Source organism: Dryobates pubescens, chromosome 5, assembly GCF_014839835.1.
Source record: "Dryobates pubescens isolate bDryPub1 chromosome 5, bDryPub1.pri, whole genome shotgun sequence".
Taxonomy (NCBI): Eukaryota; Metazoa; Chordata; class Aves; order Piciformes; family Picidae; genus Dryobates; species Dryobates pubescens.
This window is the reverse complement of record NC_071616.1, coordinates 36893716-36921002: the sequence shown is the minus strand read 5'-3', so window position 1 is coordinate 36921002 and position 27287 is coordinate 36893716. Positions and strand designations below refer to the sequence as shown.

General features: G+C 53.7%; 1 protein-coding gene across 1 annotated transcript in view; it reads right to left on the bottom strand.

Annotated features, from left to right (window-relative positions):
* Positions 1-27287, bottom strand: part of LTBP2 (latent transforming growth factor beta binding protein 2) — a 77713-nt gene that overhangs the window by 10535 nt on the left and 39891 nt on the right. Inside the window, exons 8-25 of the mRNA XM_054162187.1 lie at positions 26476-26676; positions 25855-26123; positions 24156-24258; positions 15428-15502; positions 10425-10547; positions 9788-9952; positions 8728-8958; positions 8144-8166; positions 7164-7203; positions 6710-6802; positions 5523-5648; positions 5225-5353; positions 4741-4860; positions 3675-3794; positions 3345-3467; positions 3030-3155; positions 523-645; positions 83-208 (exon numbers count right to left, since the gene is read on the bottom strand). Coding sequence (XP_054018162.1) covers positions 83-208; positions 523-645; positions 3030-3155; positions 3345-3467; positions 3675-3794; positions 4741-4860; positions 5225-5353; positions 5523-5648; positions 6710-6802; positions 7164-7203; positions 8144-8166; positions 8728-8958; positions 9788-9952; positions 10425-10547; positions 15428-15502; positions 24156-24258; positions 25855-26123; positions 26476-26676 — 2316 coding nt within the window. The remainder of the gene's footprint in view (positions 1-82; positions 209-522; positions 646-3029; positions 3156-3344; positions 3468-3674; positions 3795-4740; positions 4861-5224; positions 5354-5522; positions 5649-6709; positions 6803-7163; positions 7204-8143; positions 8167-8727; positions 8959-9787; positions 9953-10424; positions 10548-15427; positions 15503-24155; positions 24259-25854; positions 26124-26475; positions 26677-27287) is intronic.

The window sequence follows — 27287 nt, the reverse complement described above, 5'->3', positions numbered from 1 at the left end:
AAAATTGTCAACCTGAACCTCACAGCAGTAAAGGAAGCAGAGGGCAGGACCTGAGGTATGGCCCTGCCACCCTCCCTCTCACCTTGGCAGCTGACTCCTCCAGCCGTGTTTGAGAAGCCAGGAGCACAGATGCAGAAGTAGGATCCATGGCTGTTAAGGCACTCGCCATTGGGGCTGCAGATCTCACTGCTCAGGCATTCATTCACATCTGCAGAGGGAGCAGAGTCATAGCCAAGCACCCAGCACTGGGAAACATTCTCTCACCAAAGCCACATGGATTACCTCTCCCCACTCTCCCACAGGCAACCCTTGCAGGGCTTCTAGCCCTTGGTTTTCTCACCATGGAGGCAGAGATCTTCCCTGCCAATGGTGACCCTGCATTTGGCTACAACCTTATGCATGTGCCAGGCATGATAGCATTATCTGCTTTGGCACTGGCACTCTCCCTGTTGAGAAAGAAGGGGGATCCCTAGGAAGGCTGTAGGTCCCAGACCCAGAGGGCTGCAGGGATGGGGTTCATACCTTCACACACGGTACCATTGATGAGCTTGAAGCCAGCCTGGCAGTGGCACTCATAGGAGCCCAGGGTGTTCCTGCACTCTCCTCCCAGGCACTGAACAGCAGGGTCCTCACACTCATCTATATCTGCCAAGCAGAAGGGCACAACACAGAGTGAGGCTCTAGCTCTTGCTGCTGCTGGAGAACATTCCCATCCAGAGAAGATATCACCCAGATGCTGGCCTGCAATGTGGGTTTGAGCTGCTCTCCCAGACCATCCTGTCACAGCTAAATGAGGGCAGAGACTCCCTGCTACTGGGGTGTGATGAGACAACCCAGATCCTTCTCTCCCCTCCAGCACAGGGACCAGGTTAAAATGGATCTCAGCACCAAGTCAGTGGTGCCCAGTAACAGGACCAGAGGCAATGGGCACAAACTGGAACACAGGAGGTCCTATCTGAACATCAGGAAACATTTTTTTTTACTGTGAGGGTTACTGACCACTGGCTCAGGCTGTCCAGAGAGGTTGTGGAGTCTCCCTCTTTGGAGATATTCAAATACCATTTGGACATGGTCCTGGGTAACCAACTCTAGGGTAGCCCTGCTTGAGCAGGGAGGTTGGACAACATGACCTCCAGAAGTCCCTTCCAACCTCAGCCATGTGAGCACAGGGATATGGCTAACCCTAGAGTCCAGCCCCAGCAGAGCTCTGCACTGGGTACCACAGCTACTAAGAGGCCAGTGTAGAACCACAGATGGTGAGAAGACCTTAGGAGCAAACATCCAGCAAGCAACCCAGTACCAGCCATACCTTCTGTAGCTTTGCCTTCCTACCCACCAGTCCTGCCTACAGGCAAAGATGGCCAGTGACCTACATCAGCTCTTACCCAGCTGTAGAGCTTCCCAGAAAGCCTCTCTCACCCAACTCCCCCAGGCATTTACAGAGCCTGCTAGCACACTGAGCAATTGCAGAGCAGAGAGGGGTATGTTCCTCCTGACGCGGCCAGCAGACTGCTGCTGCCTGCAGGCCCATGGGGTAGGGGGAAGCATTGGAGGATGCTCCTAACCAGAAGGATGGGCCAGGATTCCCAGCTGTTTAAATCTCAAAGGGTTGCAAGCAGCAATATTCTTGAATCCTTCTGCAGATGAACCATGACCTATTTAATTTATCACAGAACTATCATGAAACCCTTCTCATTTTCCAAATGTGAAATTCAGATCCAGAGACAAGGCCACCAGCCAAGGCAGGGAAGAACATGCCACCCTGCCATTGGGTCAGTGTGACCCAAACACTATCAAGCCCTGATAAGGCACCCTTGTGATGCAGCTGGGGTGAGGTGTCTTTAAGGGACTCGTGTGGAGTCATGGGAAAAGGGGAGGGCAGATGGAAGGGATGGAGCCATGGTTCTTACACTACACCCAAAAGCCAAGTGGAAAATAAGCTTATGTCACAATGGCTTTCTTAAAACAGAGGAGAACAGAGGGAGGAAATTCTCCCTTTCCTCTCCTATAGGAGGCCTCCGTGCAGGGAGTTCTTCTGAGAGTCATTCAAAGGCTAAGGTCTTCTGTTTGCCAGCTATGTGCAGGTTACAGAGCTCTGCAGTGCTCCAGAGATAAATCCACAGCACATGGCCAATCTTTAAACAAGTATCTTTGCCAGGTCTCCCTTCCCTTGCCACAAAAAGGGAAATGGTATGAAGCCATTTCAAGACCAGGATGTCCTCTGTGGGTAGCCACCAGGGAGGGAGTTTGCCTGCACTGTGGCAGTTGGCTGTAAGGCAGGGACGGAGCGCTGCCACATCTCAGCAATGCAACCACCACAGATTGATGCTGGTGTTAACTCTCTGCCACACATAACTGGCACAGCACAGCCCTTGAACTAACTTTTTAAACACATCCAAGTTACATTAGGGGCTGGGGAAAGATGATGAAACCTGGGTGCTCACGGTATCTCATGGGGCTGTGGACCCAAGGTTCCTCCCTTTGTTTGAGTACCTGCATTTGGGATATGTGCTTCCAGGCACAAAGTTCAGAACTGAACCACATATAACCTCTCTCTGCCAAAGTTTCCAGGCCTCCTGTGGTCCTCTGGCCTTTGTCAGCATCTCCCAGGTCATCACTAGTCTATGAGTCTTGGAGCACTGGAACAGGCTGCCCACAGAGGTTGTGGAGTCTCCTTCTCTGGAGACTTTCAAAACCTACCTGGATGCATTTCTGTGCTCACTACCCTAGGCAATCCTGGACCTCCCTCTCTGGAGGTCCCTTCCAACCTCTAATATTCTGTGATTCTGTGATACTGTGAGTCTCAGCAATGAGTCTGTCTCCCCCCACCCCTTCATAAGATAACATTCCTACTGCCCTAGGTGACATTCACTTGCAGCCCCACCAAGGCCTCTGCTGATCATAGAGCTAAAATCCTGGAGAAGGATCCTGAGGCTAAAGGAGTCCCCAGGCCCCACCAATAACCCAGTGGCAGTGTCTCTTCTCTTATTCCCCCAGCACTTGCTTCTCTGTCCCTGGGAAGGCCATACCTTCACATGTGCTGCCTGCTCTGGAGACGGCGTAGCCGGTGTCACAAGCCATGCAGGAGTAGGAGCCCTCGGTGTTGAGGCAGAGTCCAGAGGGACAGGCAGCCTGGGCTGCACACTCATCGATGTCTGCGTGAGCACAGGAGGGAGAGGGGAAAAGATGTGGCGTCACCATGACCGGAGGTGAATGTGTTGACAGAACCAGCCAGCATGGTGGCCAAGACTCAGACAGAGCCAAGCACTCAGAAAAAGCTTAGAGAAACTTCTGGACTGAGTGCATGACACTTGAGAGTGTACAGACCCACGGCTCCCCAGTACCTTGGCAGCTCTTCCCATCAGGTGCCACCTCGTAGCCCCGGTAGCAGGAGCAGCGGAAGGAGCCGTCCAGGTTGATGCACCGGCCGTGAGCACAAGTCCCCTCTGCGAGGCACTCATCCACGTCTGTGTGACACAGCAGAGGGCAACACGGCATGGGAGGGTGCTCAGGGCCTACTACCCAAGCCACAAGAGTGCTGTGCCCTGGCCACTCGGGCCGCCTGCCCGTGGGAGATGGGTGGTGTTAAGCTCCTCTTCCGTTTGAGGCTTGAAGGGAGCGGTGCTGGGGGAAGGGGGCAAGGGTGCTGCCCAGAGGCAGCCTGAGCTCCTCACCGATACATCTCCCGTTCCTGGGCTGGTAGCCATCCCCACAGCTGACACACTTGTAGGATCCCAGCGTATTGACACAATTCCCGCTGCGGCAAGGGCTGGAAACCACACACTCATTGACATCTGCCAAGAAATACACTCCTGTTAGGCTCCCCAAAATGAATGCTGCAGCCCTCTCTTCTACAGGATGTCCCCTTGGGCTGGACTCTCAGAATCCCCCTCTGGGGGACAGCAATGCCTGAGATGAGGTAAGACAAGCTTGCCAGGGCTTGGAAAAGACTTCTTATAGTCTAAATTAGCCCTCAGGATCCTACACCCACACCCAATGGCTGACATAATCCAGCAGTGAAAATCACTACTGCAGGAGGTTGCCAAGGCCAGGAATGTGCATGGGCAAAGAAAGGGATCAGAGAACATCTGTGCAGGGCTGCTTCATCAAGGACTTTCATAACGAATATTAGGATACAGCCTCCAGCTCAGGAAGTCCTTAAGGAAAGTGCTTTCTGGAGGCTCTGTGGGGGCAGCAGCATTCTGTGCATGCCCTCAAATTTCCCATCATGCCTCCTAAAAGAGCCTCCCACTCTCTGTTGGAGACGAGCTACTGAGAAAGGGGGATCTTTGATCAGGCACACCTTATGTTCACAAGGTCAAATGCTCTGGAGGGCCCAGGTCATGCCATGTGGCTGGGAATGTTGTGGGGACAGGTGGCCTGAGTCTCTGCAGCCTGCTCTCCCTGCAGGCCACTTGCTAGCACAAGGGTCTGGTTACACTAAAGGTGGCATGAAAATGTATGGGTATCTTCTTCTAGAACAGAAAGCTGGCTATGGAGGACATGCCTGGGGAGGTGGCAGAGCACCTTGGGAGAACTCCTCTCTCTCTGCCCAGGAAAGCCTGTCCCTCCTGCAGGCAGAGGAGAGGACAAGCAGCCCTCAGGGTGGGCACAGGGCAGACAAACATGGGGGTCCTTTCTCACTTCCAGGAGGAGACATGGAGTAGTGAGGAAAGAAGGTGCTCAGCCCTGCATAAAGTGGGTCAGAGGGGCAGGGCAATAGCAAGTAGCAAGCTTCACCTTCGCACTGTCCTCTGGGACCCATGACAAAGCCCTCCTTGCATTCACAGTGGTAGGAACCCGGGCTGTTGATGCATCGTTGTCCTCTGCAGGCAGAGGGCTGCTCACATTCATCTCGATCTGGCAGCAGACAGGGAGACAGTCCTGAAGTCTTCCCTCTCTAGTGTGGGCAAGGCTGGGTGCGAAGAGAGGAGCAGGCTCCCAGAGGACCCATGCTGGGGGGTCTCCTCCATCCCCAATCTGCCCTAGCACCCCCTTGCCATGAAGCGGTGATCAGGGCTGGCACCATATGCTCCTGCCCAGATCATTATGGGCTAGGTCCTGTCCCTGAGCGAGTGGGAGAGGGTGATGCCCATGGATCAGGCTGTCCACGGGCAGGCACGCAGGGAGGGAGGGCGTGCAGGTGTGTGTGCACATACATCAAAGTATTTGAGGGCAGACTCCAGGGGAGGTAGCAGCCCTGTGCCAGGCAAACACTACTTACCCTCACAGCTCTGCTTGCCCTCTGAAACAGCCAGGGTGTACCCAGAGTAGCAGAGGCATGAATAGGAGCCCACACTGTTGATGCAGTGACCTTTTCCAGCACAAGGATCTTTCAAGCACTCATCTTCATCTGTGTCCAGGCAAGGAAAGAAGGCAGGCATTCACCACCTGCAGGTGCCTTCTAGCCCCCTGCCAGCCCCACAGTGCAGCAGGTGGGCAGGAGCCCAGCAAAGCTGCCAGAAAACCTTCTCCCAGGAGCCTGAAAGACCAAATAGCCTAGAGAGCAGGTGCTAACCTACCGATGCAGCGGTGGTGCCTACTGTCCAGTGTGTAGCCAGGGTGGCACACACAGCTGTATCCCTCTGGGGTGAGCACGCAAGCACCAGCTCCACAGGAGAGGGGTGAAGAGGCACAGCTGCTGACCCCTGGCAGGAGAGAACACAGGGTTGGGGGCACCACTGAAAGGGTAGAGAGTCTAGTGTCTGCCTTGTGTCTCCAGCACCACGCTGAAGAGGCTGCTTTTTGCCTTCTCAGAGAGTGATGCTGAGCCTGCTCCTCTGCATCTTCAGGCAGCCTGAACTCACAGGGCTATAGGGAGACACGGCAGACCCTGCCACCTCTTCTGGCCTGAGCTCAGCTGGGATGCTGTCCCAAGCCCCTGCACTACTCATTTGTGCTCCAGCCCCACAGAAGTGTGGTGAGAAAGCCTTCCAGCTTGCAGAAGGGCTGGCATGAGCCAGGGCAGAAGGGCAGCAGAGCCTGGCATCTGTGAGTGGGCTCCACTTGGGGTGACAGCAGAGTTGCCCCCCCCCAACACCACCCTGCTAAGTGGGGTGCAGGCAGCAAAGGGAGGGCAAGAGGGCAGCACCCCCCCTTCGGCCCGGGCTGGCTGAGGGAGGCCAGCCCAACCCCAAACAAAAGGCTATTGAGGAAAATGCATTCCTCAGCAAGGTGCCCCCGCCAGGCCTGCTCCCCAAGGTGCTCCAGCCCCGCGGCGCAGGGCCGGGGCTGCGCTCCCAGACACTTAAGCAACCCTGGAACAAGAGGGCCCTTGTTTCCGGCGCAGTAAACAAGCCGCCCCGGGAGCCACATGCCTCCCCTTGTGCTGCCCTTCCCGATGAGTCAGCTCCTGCTGCTGGGGGCACGGGGCCAAAGCCACTGCCGTGGCCGCCTCATCCCCCGCGGCCGCCGCGCTGGGCGAGTGAGCGGCAGGAGGGAGGGAGCCAGGGTGCCGAGAGCGGCTCGGGATCGCTCTCACACCTCCCCAGCGCCGGTCGCGGCAGGTGGGCACCTGGCTGGGGCAGCGTCTCAAGGTGGCAGGAAAGGGACTCCTGTTTGGGAAGTCAAGGGGCGGGGGGGGGGGGGGGGGGAGCATGTGGCATGCCAAGCAGGCTGGGGAAGGGAGAGAGCCTTTGGGCAGAGCTTAGGGCTTAATTTCCCCATAGTGCCAGGCAAGAGAAGAGGGAAATCCCCGAGAGCAGCACACCTGAGCCCTGTGCCGGCATCTGTGTTGGAGCAGCATCATCCCAGGTGATGACGGAACCAGGATGGGCGGGGCCGTGCCGAGACTCCTCTTCCTCTGATATGGAAGGAGAGATGAGATCCAGTCCCAGGCAGAGATGCCTGCCCGAGGTTTACCTGTGCTGGGTGTTCTTGTATCCGCAGTCCCAAGAGAGCATATGGAAGGGGCTGCAGGGTGGCACAGACTCCTCCACCTCGTTAGAAACCCACCACCTCCTCACATCCTTACAGCCCCATATCAACCACCCTAGCATGGCAGGAGTCCCCTGAGTCCCCTTGCAGCCAGCCCAGCCAGAAGCCCATCCTTCCCAGTACTGGGGGCTGCGCTACAGAGGAGGCAGCTCCTCGCTCTCCTCTCTCCTTGCTTCCCTGTCCTCTTCCCCATGACTGCCCTGCCCTCCTGCCAGCCAGGTGCTTACCTCTGTGTATGGCATGTTCTGCAGTGGCATCAGCAGCGCCCTGAAGGACAGAAACATAGCATTGCCTCTATACACATTCAGGTAGCTGGGATGCAGCACCCCTGAGATATTTTTCCACCCACCTCCTGGCTCCTCTTGTTTCCCAGGGCACCATCCTGGCTGGAGAAGCTGCCATGACTGGGTGCAGCTGGCAGGGCCACTCTGTCCTGAGCATATAATCCTGAGCAAAACATAGCTTCTGGCCATATCTAGGGGGCTGCCCACATAGAGACCACAGCAGCACACTATGGAGGCGAGACCCAAGGGCACTGCTACAGGGCAGACATCTCTGCAAAGTGCCTGGGAAGGGCGTCTGGGCACAGTAAATACTGCCACTGCCAACAGCAGTCCTGGAGTGCCAAGGACAGCCACTGCTTCCACCTGTCTCAAGACTGCTGCTCCTGCCCCAGCTGCTTTAGTGGAGCTTCTTCTGCACTCGTGCCAGTATGAGGAGACCTTCTGGGCTTGACCATGACACTGGGCTCTGTGAGAAGAGCACTGCCCAAGCTGACTGCAGCAGTTCTTCTTCTCCTGCTGCCCATCAGCCCTATAGCCAGGCAAGGCTGACAGCAGGGGGTGAGAGCCCACATTTCAGCCAGCTCCAGCCTCCACCTGGGTTGCTACCTCAGCCCTAGCAAACACCAGTTGAACGTGGCACTGCCCATCAACTAGTGCAGCAGAGTTGTTAGCTCCTGTTGGTTTGAGCTAATGGGCTCTCAGCAAGGGATGAGCAGAGGACCTTCAGGCATGGCAACTCAGTCAGTGTGATAGGGTTTGCAGTTTGTACACTGTTCCCTCCAGCAGCAGCTAACTGCTTTCTTTAATGCTCACTCTGACCATATTTTTCTCACCTCGCTGTCACCTATTTTTATGACAACCCCCTTCCTGCCCATCAAGCTGCCATGGGTGCACCCAGCTGTAGCAAGACAAACCTTACTCACCTGTGCAGCAGGAGAAACTTCACCTGGAAAGTGAAACAGTGCATGGTGAGTAAAGACAAGGCAGGCAGGCAGGCATGCTCCTTAAGCCTTTGCTGTCCTAGTTTCACCCCACCTCTAAGACGCTGCCACTCAGTCCCTCACAGTCCTTCTCAAGATCTTGTTCCCAAAACAAACACATCTGGGCTCCTCTCATGGCACTGTGCAGGCCTCAAGAGCTTCAGCTCCAGCAGGTGCTGGTACAAGGAGTTGCTTCCACTTCCCTCCAGCTGGGCTGGAATGAATGCAGTATCAGGGCTGCTATGCAGACCTGAAGTCCTAGTGGAAGCAACCAGGCCAGCGAGTACCAACTGCCAAGATGCAGTGACAGGAGCCTGAAACATTCAACCTCCTCTCCAAAGCCTTGAAGTTGTGGTGTCTCATGCTCCAGGAATGCAGAGCTAAAAACCACCTTGCATATTCATACAGATGTAGAAAATCCTTATGAGCTAGAAGTCCATCCATGGGGGCGTGGCAGGACCTGGGAATTTGCCCACCCATGCTAGGGGCCCAGGTGGAGCAGCTTTAAACAGTAAATCCCACACTACCCTCTCCTGCTGAGGTGCCAGGATGTGGGAACACCTCCAGGACGCTCCCACGCAAGTTGTCCTGCAGTTGCTGTCTCCTTGCTGCCCAGTGCAATGTCCAGTTGCTGCTCCCCCCTTGCTCTTCCAATCTGAAGGGCAGCTCTTCTGCCTCTGCCTTCCTCATTGACAAGCGGATATCAGAACTGGAGTAAGTGTAGCCATGTCCTGCTGGGCAAATCTCCTTGAAGGCTTCTGCAAGGGAAAATCAATCCAAGCTTTAGAGGGCAAAGGGAAGAGCTTGGTGTAAGGATCACCTGACTTAGCACACCCAGGCATGAGGGTGGGACAAGTGGAAGAAAGGAATGAAGATGCAGAGGCATGTATGTGAATGCAGGTACCAGTTTCTCCCATCCTATCACTTTCTGGAGATGTCTAAGGGTTAAATCCTTACAGAAACACATCTAGGCTGCAGTGGGTGGATGCTTTGAGCAGAAGAAATCTGCTGACAGGGCAGGGTTGGATTTCTAACAGGCACTGGATGGTACTCCAAGACACCAAAAAACTAAATCCCTCCCCTGGATCAGCATTGCTAGGAAGGGATCATGCCAGAGGAAGGTGCAAGCTGAGCAAGAGAGCAGATAAAAGTGAACACCTGGTATCTTGGTACTGAGCACATTGCACGTCACTCAAGATGCTCTGCACAAACCACCTGATAATTTCTCCCAGTCCTGAGGATTTCAGTGCTTTCCCCTTCAGTCTAACTCATGATGAGATATGCTGAACATCCTCACCTGGCTTTCATCCCAGAAGAAGATGCATGTGAGACAAAAGGGCTGTCAAGCAAAGCCAGGCATAGACAGGGCTGTGCCCTCTCTCTGGTACAGAGTGGTTTCCCATCAGGGATTTCTCTATCTTCCCAGTATTGTCCAGGTCTGCTTCCTAGGCTGCCGTACCCACCTCACAGGCTGGCAATTGCACCACTCAGCTCTGGGTGCTGGAGGCTTCTGCAGGGCAGCAAGTTCAGACAAGCCCAAAGCCCACTCCAGTCAGAGCAGGCGAAGCTGAAGCGTGCAGGTCTCACCTGAGCCAGGCACGGGGCACTCCTCACAGTTCTTTCCCCAGCCCTTGCCGACACGGCTGCAGCAGCAGATCTGCTGGGTGATGTGGTGGGAGAGGGGGAAGGAGCACACCCCCCCAGCTGCGGAGCGGTAACACAGGCCCTGCTCCATCGACACCGCTTTGTCCGCTGAAACACAACGGCGGCAGAGCAGGTCAGCGCAGCGCTCGGGCGCTACGCTCTCCAAAGAGAGAGCGACTGACACTCGCTTTCTCCCCCCTGAGCCTTCCTCTGCCCGTGCCTCCCAGCCTGGCCCAAGGGTTGCCCCATCCTCTCCCCAGAATGCCGCCAGCCTCGAGCCATTGGGCCATCCATACCCCCCAAGCCAATCCGGCTCCTGTGAGAGCTCTGCCAACCCAGGAGGTTGTGTCCTCTGCTGTGGCACTGCAGGCACATCCCCTCCAGGCTCCATGGGGGCCGGGAGATGTTCATGGAGAAGAACAATGTATGTAGGCTATGAGGCATGAGCCACAAGCATAGGACAGTGTTACCCAACTGCACTTGCAAGAGGTGAAAAGCACACTGCAGCCTCCACCCAGCTGTGGGCTGAGGATCAGGCTCAGGCCCCTTCCCAGCCTGAGGAGTTCCCTGGAACACTTACAGATGCAATGGCTGCGGGATGGGTCCAGCATGGTGCCAGGCTTGCAGGTGCAGCGGAAGCTGCCACGGGTGTTCACACACTCAGCATCTTTGCACAAGCCCTGCATTAAACACTCATTGATATCTGTGGACAAGAGAGAGCCTGGTGAGATGTGCAGGAGCTGAGGGTGAACTGAACCACATACCCAGGGCCTCCCATTCAGGTGCTGCACACTGAGGGGTCTCAGCCGGACAGATTCTGCACCAAGCAGCACAGTGGGGACCTCTGTGGTGACAGCAGTCCCCCATCTGTGGCACAGAGCTTGTTTGCTGCAGTTGCAGGGATGGTTCATGAATGACTGCTCTGCTTCACAGTCCTCATGGAAAACAGATGTGGCCCTTACAGTGAGCCACTCCAGTAGGGTCACTCTTAAAGCCGTTGTGGTCTGCAAGCCTAGACTGGTGAGTCCTGTCCTCTCACTTGATCCCTGGTCCTGCTTTTACAGAGCCATTGTCCACAGAGAATGCTGAGAAACTCAGTGGCAGCACACAGGGAGGGCAGTGAGTGATCCCCTGTAGAGGCAGAGGGATGGTGGGCCAGGCTGTGGCTCACTGCTGTAGTGTCATCTTCTAGGAACAGGCTGAACAAGAATTAAGTTGCCTCAAGCTCTGCCTCTGTCCAGTCTTCAGGAAGGAAGCTGGGCTTATCCCAGGGAAACACTGTCAGGCTCACCCATTTGGCTGCAGCAAAGCTTTTCCTACAGCACCATGTAGGAACGTATGAGATAAGCTGGAAAAGACAAGGATTTGTGAAAGGTGCAGAGGGGGGGTCCCTGAGGGCAGCTTTCATAGTGGAGAGTGAAGAGGAAGTCCACCTCACAGATGTATGTAGCTTTGTATCTTCACTAAAGAGCTTTGCCCAGAAAAGTCAGCGTGCTGATGTGCTGTGTCGGGTGGCAGAAGTAATGCAGGAAGAGCTGGATGGGAGCATGGAGTGGCAGGAGTGTGATGAACCTCAACACCAGCTCTGGACAAATCACAGGAATATATACCACAGCTAAGAGGTAGGAGCAGGCAGTGAGAGGGACCTGGGGACACTCACTGCTCACAAGATAGCTGTGAGCTACCAAGACCAAGAGGTGTAAACATGATGCTAGGCAGCATCATGCCAAACACTTTTCAAAGACACAGGGCAGTCCCAATGCCAGTGTACAAGGCTCTGGAGAGACCTCAGGTGTCCTAAGAGCACCCAATGGTACCCTAAAGACTGTCTCGAGGTGAAAGGGATACAGAGATGGGCTGCTGGGACACAGAAGAACAGAGATACTGAGAGCGCCTGACTGAGAGCAGGCAGGCTCAGGAACAGCTTTCCTGGCATTATCTTACTGGAGCTGAAGCATTTGCAGTTTGTTGGAAGCAGGAGTGTCAGACAGCCAGCTACGATAGCTGGAGTTCAGACTTCATGACCTGAGAAGTCATCCCCAGGCCTCTGCTGTCTAACTCCCACATGCACCCCATGAGCTGCCCCATACATAGTTGAGCCCAGGCCACGATGTTCAGACAGTTGGATACTAACACTCTAGGAATATGCAACAGGCCTGGGGGGAGCAGGGTTTGCCTGTCTCATGTAATGGTTTCCTGCTCTGCACTGAGCACAGGGCAGAGTTCATGAGAACAACCAGTGGCCAGCTTCCAAATATGCTGGGAACCCCACTCAGAGGAGAGGCCTGGGCTCTCTGGAGGAGCCCTGAGGCTCATTCCTGTCGCTACCCGGCAGGGTCGGAGCGCTCTGTCATTCCCACACAGCCACTGGACAAAGTGCTTGGCCTCCACAAGAGATCGAAAGGATTAGGATAATGAGAGCACAAAACAAACAAGCACCAAGGGCTGGGCTTTAGGAGCTTAATTTCAACCAGGGCCACGTTCTGGTATCAGCCCAGCCACCTCTGTCCCACTGGCAGCAGAGGACACACCCACAGTGACCATCCCCACGGGGGACAGAAACAGGCGGGCATGCTTGGGGCCACGCAACCCTACCCCTGCAGCATGCCAGGGACAAGAGGCTAGCCCACAAGAAGGGGCCCTAGGGACCACAAACTGAGATCCATATGCTCTCTCAGCTGCTTCTTCCCACCCCACACAAGCCTGCTGGTGCTCCTCAGAATCACAGAATGTTAGGGGCTGGAAGGCACCTCAAGAGATCATCCAGTCCAACCCCCCTGCCAGAGCAGGATCACCTAGACCAGGTCACACAGGAACTCATCCAGGCAGGTGTTGAATATCTCCAGAGAGGGAAACTCCACAATTTCCCTGGCAGCCTGCTCCAGTGTTCTGTCACCCTCACAGTGACATAATTCTTCCTCCTGTTTCCATGAAACTTCCTATGGCTCAATTTCCACCCATTGCCCCTTGTCCTGTCTCTGGGCATCCCTGAGAACAGCCTGGCTCCATCCTCCTGACACTTGCCCTTCACATATTTATAAACATGAATGAGGTCATCCCTCAGTCTCCTCTTCTCCAAGCTGGAGAGCCCTTGGCTTCCTCAGTCTCTTCTCGTAAGGAAGACGTTCCACTCCCTTCATCATTTTTGTGGCTCTGTGCTGGACTCTTTCAAGCAGTTCCCTGACGTCCTTCTTGAACTGAGGGGCCCAGAACTGGACACAATATCCCAGATGTGGCCTCACCAGAGAGGGAGGAAAGGAGAGGAGGAGAACCTAGCTATGCTGGGTCAGGCAGAGTGTGGTGGAAAGGTGCAGGCTGGCTTGCCCTGGTGCTTGGTGAGCTGAAAGGACCTGAATCAGCACCAGACATCAAGTACCTATGGATGCCAAGGATAAGTGGACAACAAGGTGCTGGTGTGTGTCCTTGTAGCCTTGCTCCTGCTCAGTGGATGCAGCAAGGAAAGGAGATCTTGCAGAGATGACGCATTTGTTCCTCTGCTGGAAGGCACCAGAGACAAATCCTTCTGTCCATACTGAACAAAGTAGGCTTCTGACAGGGCACTACTCCAGTCACTCCACAAACCCAGAACTCAGCTTCTCTCCTACAGCCAATGGCCTCAGGAACCATAAGCCCTCATCAAGAGCATTGACTCCTCTCCTACTTAGTTTGGAAAGAGAAGGCCCCATGTAGCCTCTCCCATAGTCTGTCAGGCAAATTGCTTACTATGGACCCTGAGCTGGGCTTCCTGACACACATCCCACTGCAACAGCAGAGATGGAAGGAGTGCCCTGAGGCAGCAGAGTGTCTACAGAGCAGTACTTCCCCAGCTCATCTTATGAAGGAGTATGCAAAGGCACAGATCTCTGCTTCATGCTTTTTCCAGTGCCAAAACATCTTCCCAGCCGACTCCACCTTGCCACCTCCCTCTGCTCCTCTGAGCTTCTCCCTGCTCCAGAGGGGATGCAATTGCAGAGCAAGCCTCTCCTTGCTGACATGAATGCCTCCAGCTGTTCTGTGCCGCTGACTCCTATTTGATGTCTCTGGTTAGCTCCTCACACCCATAAAGTCATCTGTGGCTACATAAGGGATGAGATCTGAGCACCCAGGAGGACAGATGCCATTGCGTTGTTAAAGCTCTCCCCCAGGACAACATGGGGAGGCTGAATCATTAATTAATTAAGTATGGTGGAAAGTCCCAGCTAAAAGAGATGAGTCATTGGATTGCCAGCCTTGGGTTGGAATGGCTGGGGCCCAGGCTCCCTGCGGCATCTTCAAGATGACACCTCTCAGATTGTCATGAATCACGAGAAGGGAACTACAAAATTCCGCTTCAGTCACAGCACAAAAACCCCCACAAGCACTGTGGGTCCAAGAGATGACAAATAAACATGGACTGGAGAGAAAAGCAGAGAGATGACACCTTCTCATATAGAACTGAGGGACTGAGAAGCCCCACATGAGCAGGCTGTGTGCACTTGCAGCCCAGAAGGCAAACCACATCCTGGGCTGCAACAAAAGATGCTTTGCCAGCAGATCCAGAGAGGTGATTCCGACACCTTGCTCGAGTGAGACCTCACCTGGAGTACTGTGTGCAGGTCTGGAGCCCTCAATACAGGAAGGACATGGACCTGATGGAGAGGGTCCAGAGGAGGGCCATGAGAATGATCAGGGGGTTGGAACACCTCTGCTATGAGGACAGGCTGAGGGAGCTGGGGTTGTTCAGCCTGGAGAAGAGAAGGCTCTGGGGAGACCTGACAGCAACCTTCCAGTACCTGAGGGGGGCCTACAGAAAGGATGGGGAGAGACTGTCTACAAGGGTCTGTGGTGACAGGACAAGGGCAATGGCTTCAAACTAGAGAAGAGCAGATTTAGATTGGATATCAAGAAGCTGTTCTTCACTGTGAGGGTGATGGAACACTGAAACAGGTTGCCCAGGAAAGTGGTTGAGGCCCCTCCCCTGAAGATATTTAAGGTGAGGCTTGATGAGGCCCCGGGCAGCCTGATCTAGTTGGGGATGTCCCTGCTGACTGCAGGGAGGTTAGACTGGATGGCCTTTGGAGGTCCCTTCCAGTCTGGACCATTCTGTGATTCTATGACTACAGGAATGAGAAAGCACTAGAGCCCAGCAGCTTGGGGCAGGCAGTGCAGCCTGGCAGCATGCACAAGTGACATGGTCAGAACAGAAGGAATCGCTTCATGGCACTCTTCCACCTGTAAATAAACAACTGAACAAGCTGACAACCTTCCCAAACGTTTTCAAGCAACAGAATTTCTGTTGCTTTAGACTATAGGAGAAGTGGTTTAGCACTCCCTTAGCAGAGCTGCCACACAGGTCCTTTTGGTGGGTTAGCAGGACTTAAGGGTGACTTTTCTTGTGCTAGCCCAGCTCTGTGCTGGCCGTGCTTAGCAGCTGTGTCACCTGGTTTGCTTTCACTCTTAATTCAAGCACAGAGATTCTTCTAAGTCATGCTCTTTGCAGACCTGTGTTAGGGAGTCAGGTAATTGTAGTTCACTTGTGTAGATAATTACATCTCTGACAGTGGATGTGGGAAGGAGAGAGAGGTATGAAAGCAGCATCCTTACCTTGGCAGTGGCTCCGGTTCAGCCTCTTGTATCCCTGGGGACACTCCACCTGTCCGTTCTCAATCACGGGGTGTGCTGGGAAGAAAGCAAACTATGTGGGACATCAGCAGTAGAGACAGCCACCAGTGTCCTACCTTCTCTCTGCCCTCCTTGCAGAGGGGAAAGGGTCCCTAGGTCTGCCTTGGGTGGGCCTCTGATGGCAGGGGGAAAGGTGGGAACAGCCACATTTCCCAAACAGTGTCTTCTGCTGATTGGCAGGTGCCACCCTTGGTGACTCAGAGGTGCCACATGTGCTTCATACCTGATGGTGTGTCATCGTGGCTCCCCCCCCCCAGGCCAGCTTGGGTAGCCAGGTGACACAGGACAAGGGGGATTAGAGTGAAAGGAATGACAGAGGTCCTTGACAAGGTGCTGAAAAGTCATCTTGGGGCTTATTACATTTCCCCCCTGTTCCAATCACTCTCATCCTAGAAAAGTTCAATAAAATAGTTTGGTGGGGTTTAAAGGCAACTAAATGGTGGGCCATAATTTCCAAGGAGTTCAAATTTAGGCACCCAAGGAACAAGGGAAAAGGAATCCAGGAGTTGACAAGTAGGGATGTTGAGTAAGCATGGGGTGAGGTAGAAAGAAGGGTGCTCTGTCTAAGGATGGGTGAGATTCTCTTTAATTTTCTGGACCATACACTTGGAAACATGAAGTGCATGTAAGAGCTAAATGACTGTCCTGTCATATTCCCACCACTCAAATTCCTCCTGCCTGGCATCAGTAGCTCATACTTGGGTGTCATATGTGGAAAGCCCTCCATACCAGTAGCCGTATCAAGGATCTGGCAGATTCCCAATGCGTGGCAGCTTTTGAATCATAGAATCAATAAGGTTGGAAAAGACCTCAAAGATCATCAAGTCCAACCTCTCACCCAAGACCTCATGACTGCTAAACCAGGGACACATTGAGGCCATCCTTGCAGCAGGAAAAGAGACTGCAAAGGTCAAGCACACAAAAACCACTGCAGGCAGAGAAGAGACTCATCCATAACTCTTTCACTCGGACACTTTGACCTGATAATGCAGTTTAAAGCCATTCTAGGAGACTTCTTGAAAGGCAAAAGTCAGGGACCAGCCTCCTAGGATAAAGGTGCTTGGGAAATAAAAGATGGGAGAACAAATCTTTCACCAGCCTGTACCAGGAAGGACCAGTATAAAGGACAGTATAAAGTTTCCCCAGGTACATTACAGAATCAACCAGGTTGGAAGGGACCCCCAAGATCATCAAGCCCAACTGACCACTCAACCCTAACTAATCAACTAGACCATGGCACTAAGTGCCTCCTCCAGGCTTTTCTTAAACACCTCCAGGAACATCAACCCCACCACCTCCCTGGGCAGCCCATTCCAATGGGCAATCTCTCTTTCTGTGAAGACCTTCTTTCTAAGATCAAGCCTAAACTTCCCCCTGCACAGCTTGAGACTGACTGAAGCTACAAGGGTTTCTGGGTGCAGAGAGATCCTCAGTGGTTGGATGGATCACTAAGATAAAAAAGAAAAAACAAATCTATTTGGCTCCTTCAGTCATGAATTGTAAGCAGGATATTTTTGCAAACACCTGGGTGGTAGAGGTGAGGGGGCTGCTGGTGATGCTGGGAATTGCCAGATACATTTCCAGCCTCCTGGGATGGGAAAAGCAACCTCTGGCCCACAGGCTCCAGGCTCAGCACCTCGGTGGAATCCCAGGTCCTCCCACACTGCAGCCTGTGATCTCGAGGCTGCTGACAGGCATTAGCTGCGCTTGGAAGCATCTGTCAGCCTCAGCACAACGTGATAACAGAGGCTTGAAGGAAGCAGCATGGTCATGTGCAAGCCCTGCCACGGGGAAGCAAGCACGCTGGAGATCAAACGGCGATGACGTGTGACAGTGCTGCTGCTGCCTCTCTGAAGAGCCTTTGCAGAGAAACACATCCTGCAGCATCCCTCCACCAGATGTTGCTGGGCAGAGGGCATGGCAGGCAATACCAGTGGTGGGGGTAAATGTGCAGGTCTCATGCCACTTCAGCACCTGCAGCTCATTACTGCAGCAAATCACTCGTGAGGCTGTGGAGAAACGTCTTAATTTTGCAAAGGAGCCTGCACTCCCTGCAAGGCATAGCTGCAAAGTAACATGAGTGGATCTTTCTATACCAAGGGGAACAAAGACAGTTTCCAAAGTACTTGATGGAGGATGCTGTCCTTTTGCCAGGACCTGGCCACAAGTGAAGACAGCACGTGCCTGCAGGAGGATGTAAGCTATTAAGTCTCAGCTTTGTACTTGGTTACTTGAGTTCTAATGTTGCCAAACTACAGCAGAGATGGCCAAATGCCCCTGAAAGACCAGTTTAGGACACCCAAGTTTGCTGCAAAGGGGATCAGCATCCACTCCTCTCCCATGCAGCTGGAAGGAGTGGGAGACCGGCTTTGGACACTTTTCCTCTAGAACCCACCAAAGGGAAAAAGATGATCTGATAATCAGAGCACAGAAATCTGTCAGCATCCAAAACTGGAGGGGTACTTCATGGAGAAGAAGCTTTATCCAAGGCCCCTGGCTCCCCAAACACTGTCTGAAGATGGGACAAAGAAGCTCAGGTGGTAGCCACAAGTGCCTGAGTGAGGCAAGGTTTGTAGGGTGAGATAATGCATTGCATCAGGCCAGCCAATATCACTCTGTTAAAAGGGGAACAGGCAAGCCTGCAGTCAGATGAGAAGTGATCAAATGCTTGGCTGCTGAAAGCTAGCCCATTTCTTTAACTCTTTCCATTTGTCACATAGAAGGCATTATCTCTCTCAGAAACCTTGCCTTGCTGAACTCCTTTGCCACTATCAGGATTCACAGACATTTCTGGAGACCCTGGATCAGCTCCAGAGAAGAATCTCCACCCCAGCTGAATGCTGGGCACCTCCCCCTGCCTGCTGTGGGCACAGAATATGCAGTCAGGAAGGTGGCTGTGGTGCCCTTGCTTGCACTTTGGAGATGAAAGGATCAGTCTTGTGCAGTCTTGTGGCATCTGGGGCAGTGAACTCAGTCAAACTGCAGCCTGGTTTAGTGTGAAGCAGAGAAGGTTAGCCTCCACTGCAGAGATGACCTCAGTTGTTGAACTTGCTGGCAGAAGCGCAGAGCAGCTTGAACCCCACAGCAGCCTCCAGAGGGAAAATGTAGTGGAGATGTCGGACCAAGAAGCAGACAGGACTGTGGTGATAAGCTGAGCTCCCAGGTAAAATGGGCAAGAGAGAAGGGACACAAATCCTTCAGTCCACATCTCTCATGACTGCTCTCCTCTCCTCTGGGTGGTCTGTGACTGGCAGTAAGACTTTCTGTAATGCCCCAACAAAGGCTACAGTAGTAGGGGCAGGGAGGGCATCCACCAGTGCTGAAGTGCAATACAAAGCTAAGCTTTCTGCTCTACCCATGGCCAGTAAAGCTCTTCAAGGTGAAAGAGATGCTTCAAGGCAACAAACCCTCTGGTAATTGCTGTTGGCCTGTGGGGTAATTTTAACAGAGAACAGTTCATTTCACTGCCACAGTGGCTGCCAGGTGGGACAAGACACCTCTGTACCTAAAAACCTCCACTTTTGCAACACTGTGCTGCTAAGTGCTGAATCACAGAAACATTCGGGCTGGAAAAGACCCTCAGGGTCACCAAGTCCAACTGATAACCCTGCTCTACAAGGTTCACCTCTAAACCATATCCCCAAGCACCACATCCAAACCACCTTGAAACACATCCAGGGTTGGTGACTCTACCACCTCCCCATTCAGCACATTCCAATTCCTGACAACTCTTGCTAGGAAGACTTTCCTAGTGCCCAGTCTAAGCCTACCCAGTCGCAGCTTGAGGCCAATCCCTCTTGTTCTAAGAGACTACAAGGCTGACATGAACAACGGGCAAAACAAGCACTCTGCAGAACAAGGCAGTGCTGCAAATGCTGCACTTCAGAGGTTAAGCTTTCTGCGGTGGCTACAACCTTGCAGAGGTTTCAACTTCTTTCGCCACCTCCAGCCCTTCTTTGCCGTCCTGGACAGAATCCGGGTGACACATGGTGTTGTGGTAGCAGAAGCAGCCCCCTCTGCAGCCTCCTTCCCGTATTTCCAGGCTTTCCCCCCGCGCCCCTTCAACCCTCCCGGGTCTGCTTGCAGCAAGAGCAGCCCGGGGGGGTGATTTTTCAAGGGGCGTTTCAGAGCCTGCAGGCACCGCGCAGGGGAGAGCGCAGCCCACAGAGCTCTGCTGGGCGTTCCTGGTGACGGCGCCTCCCTGGGTGAGCTGCCACCCCTCTCGCAGTGGGAGGTCTGTTTGGGGAATGCTGCGGACGCCAAGCCAGACATTACAAGATCCAACTTTCCAGTGAAATTCAGACTTTTCTCTAGGACACACACACACGAAAAAAAAACCCACCCACCCTTGAAAAAACACAGGGAGTGGGAATAAAATCAAAACAATAGCCTTCAAAGACTAGTTTCTTAATGCACCAAGGCACATAGCTGGAGGACAGACAGCACCCCAGAAGATCTGCAGTGAGCACAGCTGGTGGGTGTGTAGACAAAGCCCACCCTCAGGCTGACTGCAGCCTGAGATAAGGGACAAGGGGCGCTGAAAAACTCCAGGATCTGGAAAACACAGGTTTACTGCTGCCCCTACCCACACAGAAAGGTGAGACTTGTGGCTTCCAAGCAGTACCAGAGATGGTTGCCATCGCTGGCGTGGGCTTCGGGGAGCTGCTTCTGTGGGTTGCAGAGGTGTGAGGTCTCTGGGACAGGGAGGAGGTAGAAGAGGAAGAACTCTTTGCTACAAGTTTCCTTTGTCCCCATGTGCCTAAAGAGAACCAAGGCTTCAAGGAAACCAGTGTCCATGTCCATGGGGTCTCTGTCAACCTACAGCTTGAAACTTGTTTGGTTTAGTTTCCACAGACCATCTCTTGACCTTGCTCCAGCATGTTCTTCTCCACAGACCACTGCATGCCCCAAAACTGTACATGGCCTGGCAGGTAATCAGGAGTAGTTCTGGCTGGCAGTGGGCCTGCTGTTAGTCGCACATCCTGAGTTTGCCACAGTACATTACTTCAGCACAGCTTTCTCACCAGAACTGCTCAAATACCCCACCAGTCCTTGTGCTTCCTCCTAGGCACATCTAAGTGTCTCTGCTCAGCCTCTAATTCCCTTTTCCTACTATCATCTTTCTCCAAGTTTAACTTCCAGCTCCCATATGCTCCTACCTCTCTGTTCTGAACTTTCAGTGTGTGCTCCACTGCTTCTTTCAAATACTAAAGAACCAGGATTTCATTGGACATTTTCTTCTGATTTATCCTATCTTGCAGTGCAGAGCATTTCACCCAGCCATCTCCAGCTGGAGCTGAAGGACTGTAGCTGTCACACACCACCATGCAGGTGTCCTGCCACTTTCCAGAATCCTGCCTCTGACTCACCTCTTTTTCATGGGTTGGATGACAACCTTCACTCCCAGCAACTCATGGAGGAAGCTCTCAACTCTCCCCTTTTCCCCAGGGCTGTCTCTGATATATCCTGGGCATTCCATCTTCAGCTCTCACTTGCTTGCGCAACAGTGAACTCACAGCAACTTCTGCTATAGCCAGCTTGAATACCCATCTCTGTCCCCACTTCTCTGAAGGGGCCTAACGGTACACACCCTCCCAGCAGCAAATTAAACAGCCAAAAGAGCCTAAGGAAACCTCTGAGACTAATGTAACAGCCACTGTAGAGTCAGGGACAGGTCAACCCCACCCTTACCTGAAGTCTGACTTCAGCTTTTAGCATGGTCTCCTTAGCACGCAGACAAAGCATTCAAGTGCCTTCTTGGCTTTCCTGATGCTGGGCAAGACACATGAAATAGCAGGGATTGGTCATGGCAGGTTCACTCGGACAGATGCCTGCCTCCAATTCTTCTTCTCTGATGTCTTTCCGCACACAAACACGTCCCAAACATGAAAGCTGCAGTCGATGGAGACATCCGGACGTATCCAGACTCTACTAACAATCAGTGTCTCGGGCAGACAGTCAATCCAAACAAGTTCTCCATTTGTCTAGCTCTTGCCTGGCTGCACTTCTGTACATTTGTAACTGTTTACACTGAACTAGCTTCTGCCATTTCTGTCTCTGGTTGCTGGAATTACATTCCTAATGCTGTCAAGTCTGCTCTGGTGCACGCCTCCCCGGGATGCACGAGCGGCAAGGAGTTTTCTTTGAGGACCAGGCTGCCAAGAAGAAAGCTGGAAACATCCCCTGGACATGTTATCTCTGTGCACGAGACACCAGGTCACTGAACCACAGCCCAGTGACCTGGAGTGAGCACAGCACTGGCCAGCAAGACAAGGAGACAGGAGGAATGTGAGTGGTAGGCATGAAAGACGCAGAGCGATGCCTTCACGCTGGACAGGCACAGACCTGGGAGCCCTGGCAGAGGAGGCATGGAGTGATGAGAGGTCATAGAGCTTGATGCCTCTATTGGGCAGTAAGACTATGGAGAAAGGACTGTTCCCCTGACTTTACTCTGGCCTGAGATTTCTTGTGTGTGAAGGCAGCATGCCAGAGAAAAGCATGCCAGCCACCTGGGCTTCCCACTCCACACCAGCCAAGCTCTCTTAGGCTGCCTGCAGCGAATGTCTGCCTTATAGCTCCCTTCACTTGCACTGTGTGGTCTCCTGCATGTGGGGCTGGTTATGGGGCAGTCAATCAGAGGTAGCCAAAGGAGGAAGATGCTTGCACACAATTAAAGAGGCTGAAAATGGCCCCTTTGACTGGCCTGAGCTCCTGCCAAGAGCAACAAAGGCTGTTTGGTCTCCAAAGGGGATCTTTATCACCAAAGCCAGGGGGACTGAGAATGGCATTTTCTTGTGGCACAGGAAGACAGAAGACCCACAGGGATATATTTTTTCATATCCCCATGGAATCAATGTGGAAAAAAAGCCAGAGGGGTGTCTGCCCACCCAATGAACACCAGCAGGGACAACCTCCCTCAAGTTTCAGAGGCTGCTAGGCCACAGGGCATGTGCTGAGCTGTGGAAGTGGGACCTGATGGCAGCAAGGAGGCATTTCTTAAGTGCATTTGCTCTACTGGCTGACTGACTGCAAGGAGCACATGGGATTATTTCCTGCCTGTTTTCAGGTCTTGGAAGCCTGTGATTAGAGATACATTTTGAAGCCTGAAGGACTAAGTACAGCAGAGTAAATCACTGCTCAGCTCTGGCCACTGAGTGATACCTAGCATCCTGGCTAGAAAAAGAAGATTTTGCAGCCATCCACAGCTTAGCTGAAGTGTTAAGCAGCCCCCTGCTGCCTAATGAGCAGACCACAGAGAGACAGGGTGAGAAACAGGAAGATTGCTGTGAGATGTGAGGAGAAAGCTGTAACTGGGGATGCAAAGGTCAAGGAGAAAGAGGAGGGGGCAGAGGCCTGTGTGGAGCATTTCCTTTGTGCTGGACCTCAAGACTCCGTGGTGGTCACCTCTGTATCACATGTGCCCAAGGCTTCCTTGGGGCTGGCACATGGACTAGGGTAGACAAGCAGCAGCATGGCCTGGGGCCACAGCAGAGCCATGCAGAAAGGGAAGATGACAACAATCAGAGCTCCCCATTTCTGTGCTGGGTTCCAGGATGCTGACAGCTTCGTCTGTGATTGTGAGGAATTTGGCTCCAGCTGTGCCTACCCCTGGCAAAAGAGGAATCAAATCAAGGGAGGGAGTCTGTAAGTGCAAGTGAGTGGGACAGCCTCTGGGCAGAGCCAGAAAGCGCCAACACCACACATGCTTGCACGAAACCTGCCACCTTGGACACCTCTGCCCTGCTCATGGGTCAAAGTCTCCTGCACCATGAGGTCTGTTTACTTCAGTCCTTAGATCCAGTGAGGGCATATGAACAAGCACTGAGGCAGTGATGACAGGGGGCAAGTAGAAGAGAGGTGAGCAGCTCCCCACCTGCATTGCACTGGACAGCTGCACTTTGCCCTGCACCAGACCACTCAGCACCAGCTGCCAGAGCCACTGTGCTTGAGGGGCTGCCTCCCGCAGCCAGGAGTCCTTCAGCATGGCCTCTCCACCACAAGATGGGATGGGGATATGGTCCACGGGTTCATGCCTGTCATGAAGCACCCCGATAAAAGCAGCCAAGGAATCTCCATCTCCCACCGGATCAGTCCATTCTGCTCCCGTGTGCAGCAGAAACAGAGCTGGATGCCTGTGCCTCTGGAACGGACCTGGGTGTGCTCCTGCCAATTGTTTGATGTAGTGTTATTTCCAGAACCCCTGCCAAGCTCGTGTTGGGCCCAGAGCAAGCCTGTAACCCTATAGGACTGAGGCTGCAGCCTCCTCCATCCATCTAAGACTGCACCTCCTAAATCCATGGTCACTCTTTTCCTGTTTTGCTCTCCGAGCAGGGCTAGCGTGGTGGGAACCACCAGCCACACCAGGGTTTTGCAGGGGCAGTTTAGGGAGAAAGTGCTGAACCTGGGACCAGCACCCAAACCAGAGTGCTGCTCCCTGCTGCATGGGCTGAGGTAGTGGCCAGCATGGCCCTGTGCACCATTCTCAGGCACGCTGCCCATTCTTGAGGGCCTTGGACAAAGGAGAGCCGTATATCAGGGGACCTATTGCTCTGCTTCATGCCTCCTTGGCCACATGGAGCAGGCCAACCATTTTTGCATGCCAAGGGTGCAGGCCATTTCTTGCACGGTCCCAGGCAGCAACAGTACTCACTTGGCCGGGGTGGGCAGGCCAGGCACCGGTCTGCACCCCAGAAGAGCCCCACACTGCCGCAGCAGTCCTCCAGCTTGGTCAGCCCTGGCAGGGGGTTGGTACACTGCAGAGAGAGAACCAGAGGATCAGGCTTCCGTGGAATGGGGGAGGATGAACTCCTGTCCACTGTGGCCATTTGGCACAATGGAGGCAGAGCCAGCACAGGGGACAACAGTTGGGGGTCACAGGCTTGCACAGCCCTCCCAGCATAGCTCCCCATTGCACTGTGGTTTAAGGACAGTAAACAGTCGTGCAGAGAGAAAACCGAGAGATTCCCTTGACTGGACCCCTCAGAGGGAAAAGGGACATCAAACAGAACAGGAGATGAACTAGAGATAATATCACCCAGCAAAGCCCTGGGATCAGCCCCATGCCTGGCTGATTAGCCAGCAAAACGGGTGCATCACTCCAGCCCTGCAGGGAGCTTGTGGTCAGGCACTTTTCTCTGCTTAATGAGTCCCTCTCTCCTGCATCCCTCGCCCCCCTGGCAAGGCCCGCTGGATTACAGGCTTCCCAGATCGAGTGGAGCTGCTGGGCCCACAGGCCGGAGCTGGCCCCCGTCCAGGCACACGTGGCCGCCTGCCCAGCACTCACATACCAATGGGCTCGGCTGCAGCTGAGCAGGGAGAGGCAACTCTGCCCAGCGGGCTCCTCGCCCTCTCCCGGGCATGGCATTGCCATGGCTGGGTGAGATGCAAGCACAGCAAGGCTACCTCTGATGGCACCCTCACCCCCACAGAGTATCTTCCACACACAGCCTCTCTGGGCATCTGTGAGCATCTCTGTACATCATCTGCTGCCAGCACCAGAGAGCTGCTGTTTCCCCATGGAGCAGCTGGGATTTTCCAGCCTCAGGGTCTGATCACATTTATTTTTACACTAGGGAATAGCTGAGAATGTATCTCACTAGAAACAGCTTGGATGGGAGCTACTGAAGGGTGGGATGGGAAGTGGGAGCAGCCCCTCAGAAAGGGCTTGGGAGTAGTGGACAGGGGGAGTAGTAGAGAGGGGGAGTAGGGGAGAGGGGGCCGAGTCCCAGCCTGCCTAGACGGAGGGTCTCACTGAGTGCAAGCTGCTCTGGGGCAGCTCACAGGTGTTCCTGTGGGTGCCAAAAACCTCTGATCTTTTTCCAGTGAGACAAGAGAAACATATGGGGAAAGACAAAATAAGAAAATGATGATGACTGTGGGACAGTGGTGAGAAAGCCTCACATGTGCGTTTGCTTCCCAAGCCCCAGCCGAGCTGCCCAGGACGGCATCGTTCCATGGAAATCAGGCTTTCATTTATCGTCTGAGAGGGAAAGGAATTTTCCTATGTTTTATATGTTTCCTACAATAATCTCAGAGCATGCCTGTAAATGTTGCTATAAATAGGGCACCCTTCTTAAATGAGCCTGTGTTTGAAAGCCATCAAGTCTGGGCTGCACTGCCCGAGGGCACATCTGGTCAGGGCGAGGCAGCGAGGTCACCACCCTGCTGAGCCAAAACAAGGAGCTTTCTTCCCAAGTACCAACACACTGCTGCTTGTGCCCATGGCACCTGGGTGATGCCCACACCTATGGTGAACAGCTTCACACAGTGAAAGGCTCCTGTTGCCCCATATGCCAACGCAACCCAAATGAATCTAAACAGACTCCCATGCTTGATGGGTGACTCCTTACCTGCCCATGGAGAGCCTCACGAAAGCACCTCCCCAGCAGCCCTGGGGCTCTTTGATGCTGCTGCCTGCTCTCTGTGGCAATGCTGTTGCCATTCCCATGGGCATAGGCATACCAGGGTGAGGTGGCCAGCTGAGGCACTAGGGCGGCCTCCACACTGTTCTCCTCTGACGCCTCTGCATCACCTCGTACTCTGGCCACCTGGTGAATCTGTACAGTGGCTTCTGGAGGATGGTTGATGTGGACATTCACCAAGGAAGGGTTTAGGGAAGCTGGAAAATGAGTTTATATCACAGCTGTGACAATCTGGCAACAATATGCGACCCAAAGAGCATCTTGTCATCCACAAAGTAACAAGGGAGAAAAGGTAGACTGATGCCACCAGGAAATGTAGAGGAAGATTGCATCTAAGAGTAAATACTTCTCTGGCCCAGCAACAGGATAAAACAAAACAAAACCCAACAAGCCAAGGTCTTCAGAAACTAGGGGAACCACTTTTCTAAGAGCTTGGCCTGAAAAGGCAAGCATAAGGAGGTAGTAGCCTCCGTGGGCCTGTTAGTGAAGATCTGAAGAGCACCCAGTTAGGAGAAGGACGTGGGGTCTGAAGCCATTGGCCACACTCACCCAGCTGGTTGGACAAGGGCAGGGTATAGGTGGAGTGCCTCACTGAGCCACTGGCCGGGGTCTTTGGGGCTCTCCTTCCTTGCTTCTTTTCCAGAGACAGAGCTGGCAGGTGGCAGAACTTCCCTGTGGAGTTGGAGGGGCACCAGCACTCGTCCCGGCCCACACAGCGCCCTCCGTTCAGGCAGGGGATCTGGCAGAAGTCTGCAAGGCAAAGCGAGGTCTGCTTAGCAAAGAAACAGACACTGCCTCTTGCCAAGGGCAGCTGGGGAAGGACAGGCAGCTGGATCTGGGCCAGTACTACCCCCACAGCACCCAAGGACCAGGCCCAGCACCAGGATGGAGTCAGTGTTTGCAGCCTGGAGGCAGCCTGGTGTTCTTTCTGTATACCACCATCTTCCCCAAGCCCTGCTCAGAACTGGAGTCATGGGTTGAAAACGATCAGCTCTCCCTTGAGATCTGGGGTCAAAGCCTGCCTGGGGCACTCCTGCAGGGCAGCCCCTCCAGGGCCAAGGTGGTAATGCTGGCACAGCAAGATCCCTCTGAGGAGGGCAAGAGCTGCATGTCACTGAGCCAGCACAGTTCCTTCTCTTCTACATTGCCCTCTCTCAACTTGGCAGGGTTTTTGCTCCCAGCCAAGAAGGGAACTAAGTGGAGAGGCAGAAGGAGAGAACGGGCAGAGAGCCACATCCTCAGAGCCTGTCTCCCAGCCAGCCCTGGCCCTGCTAGCAGCTCAAGTGGAAGAAGTGCAGAGTGAGACTAAAGAACCAGGAGCAATTCATTTGCTCGGGCTTGGAAAAAGCATTCACAGATGA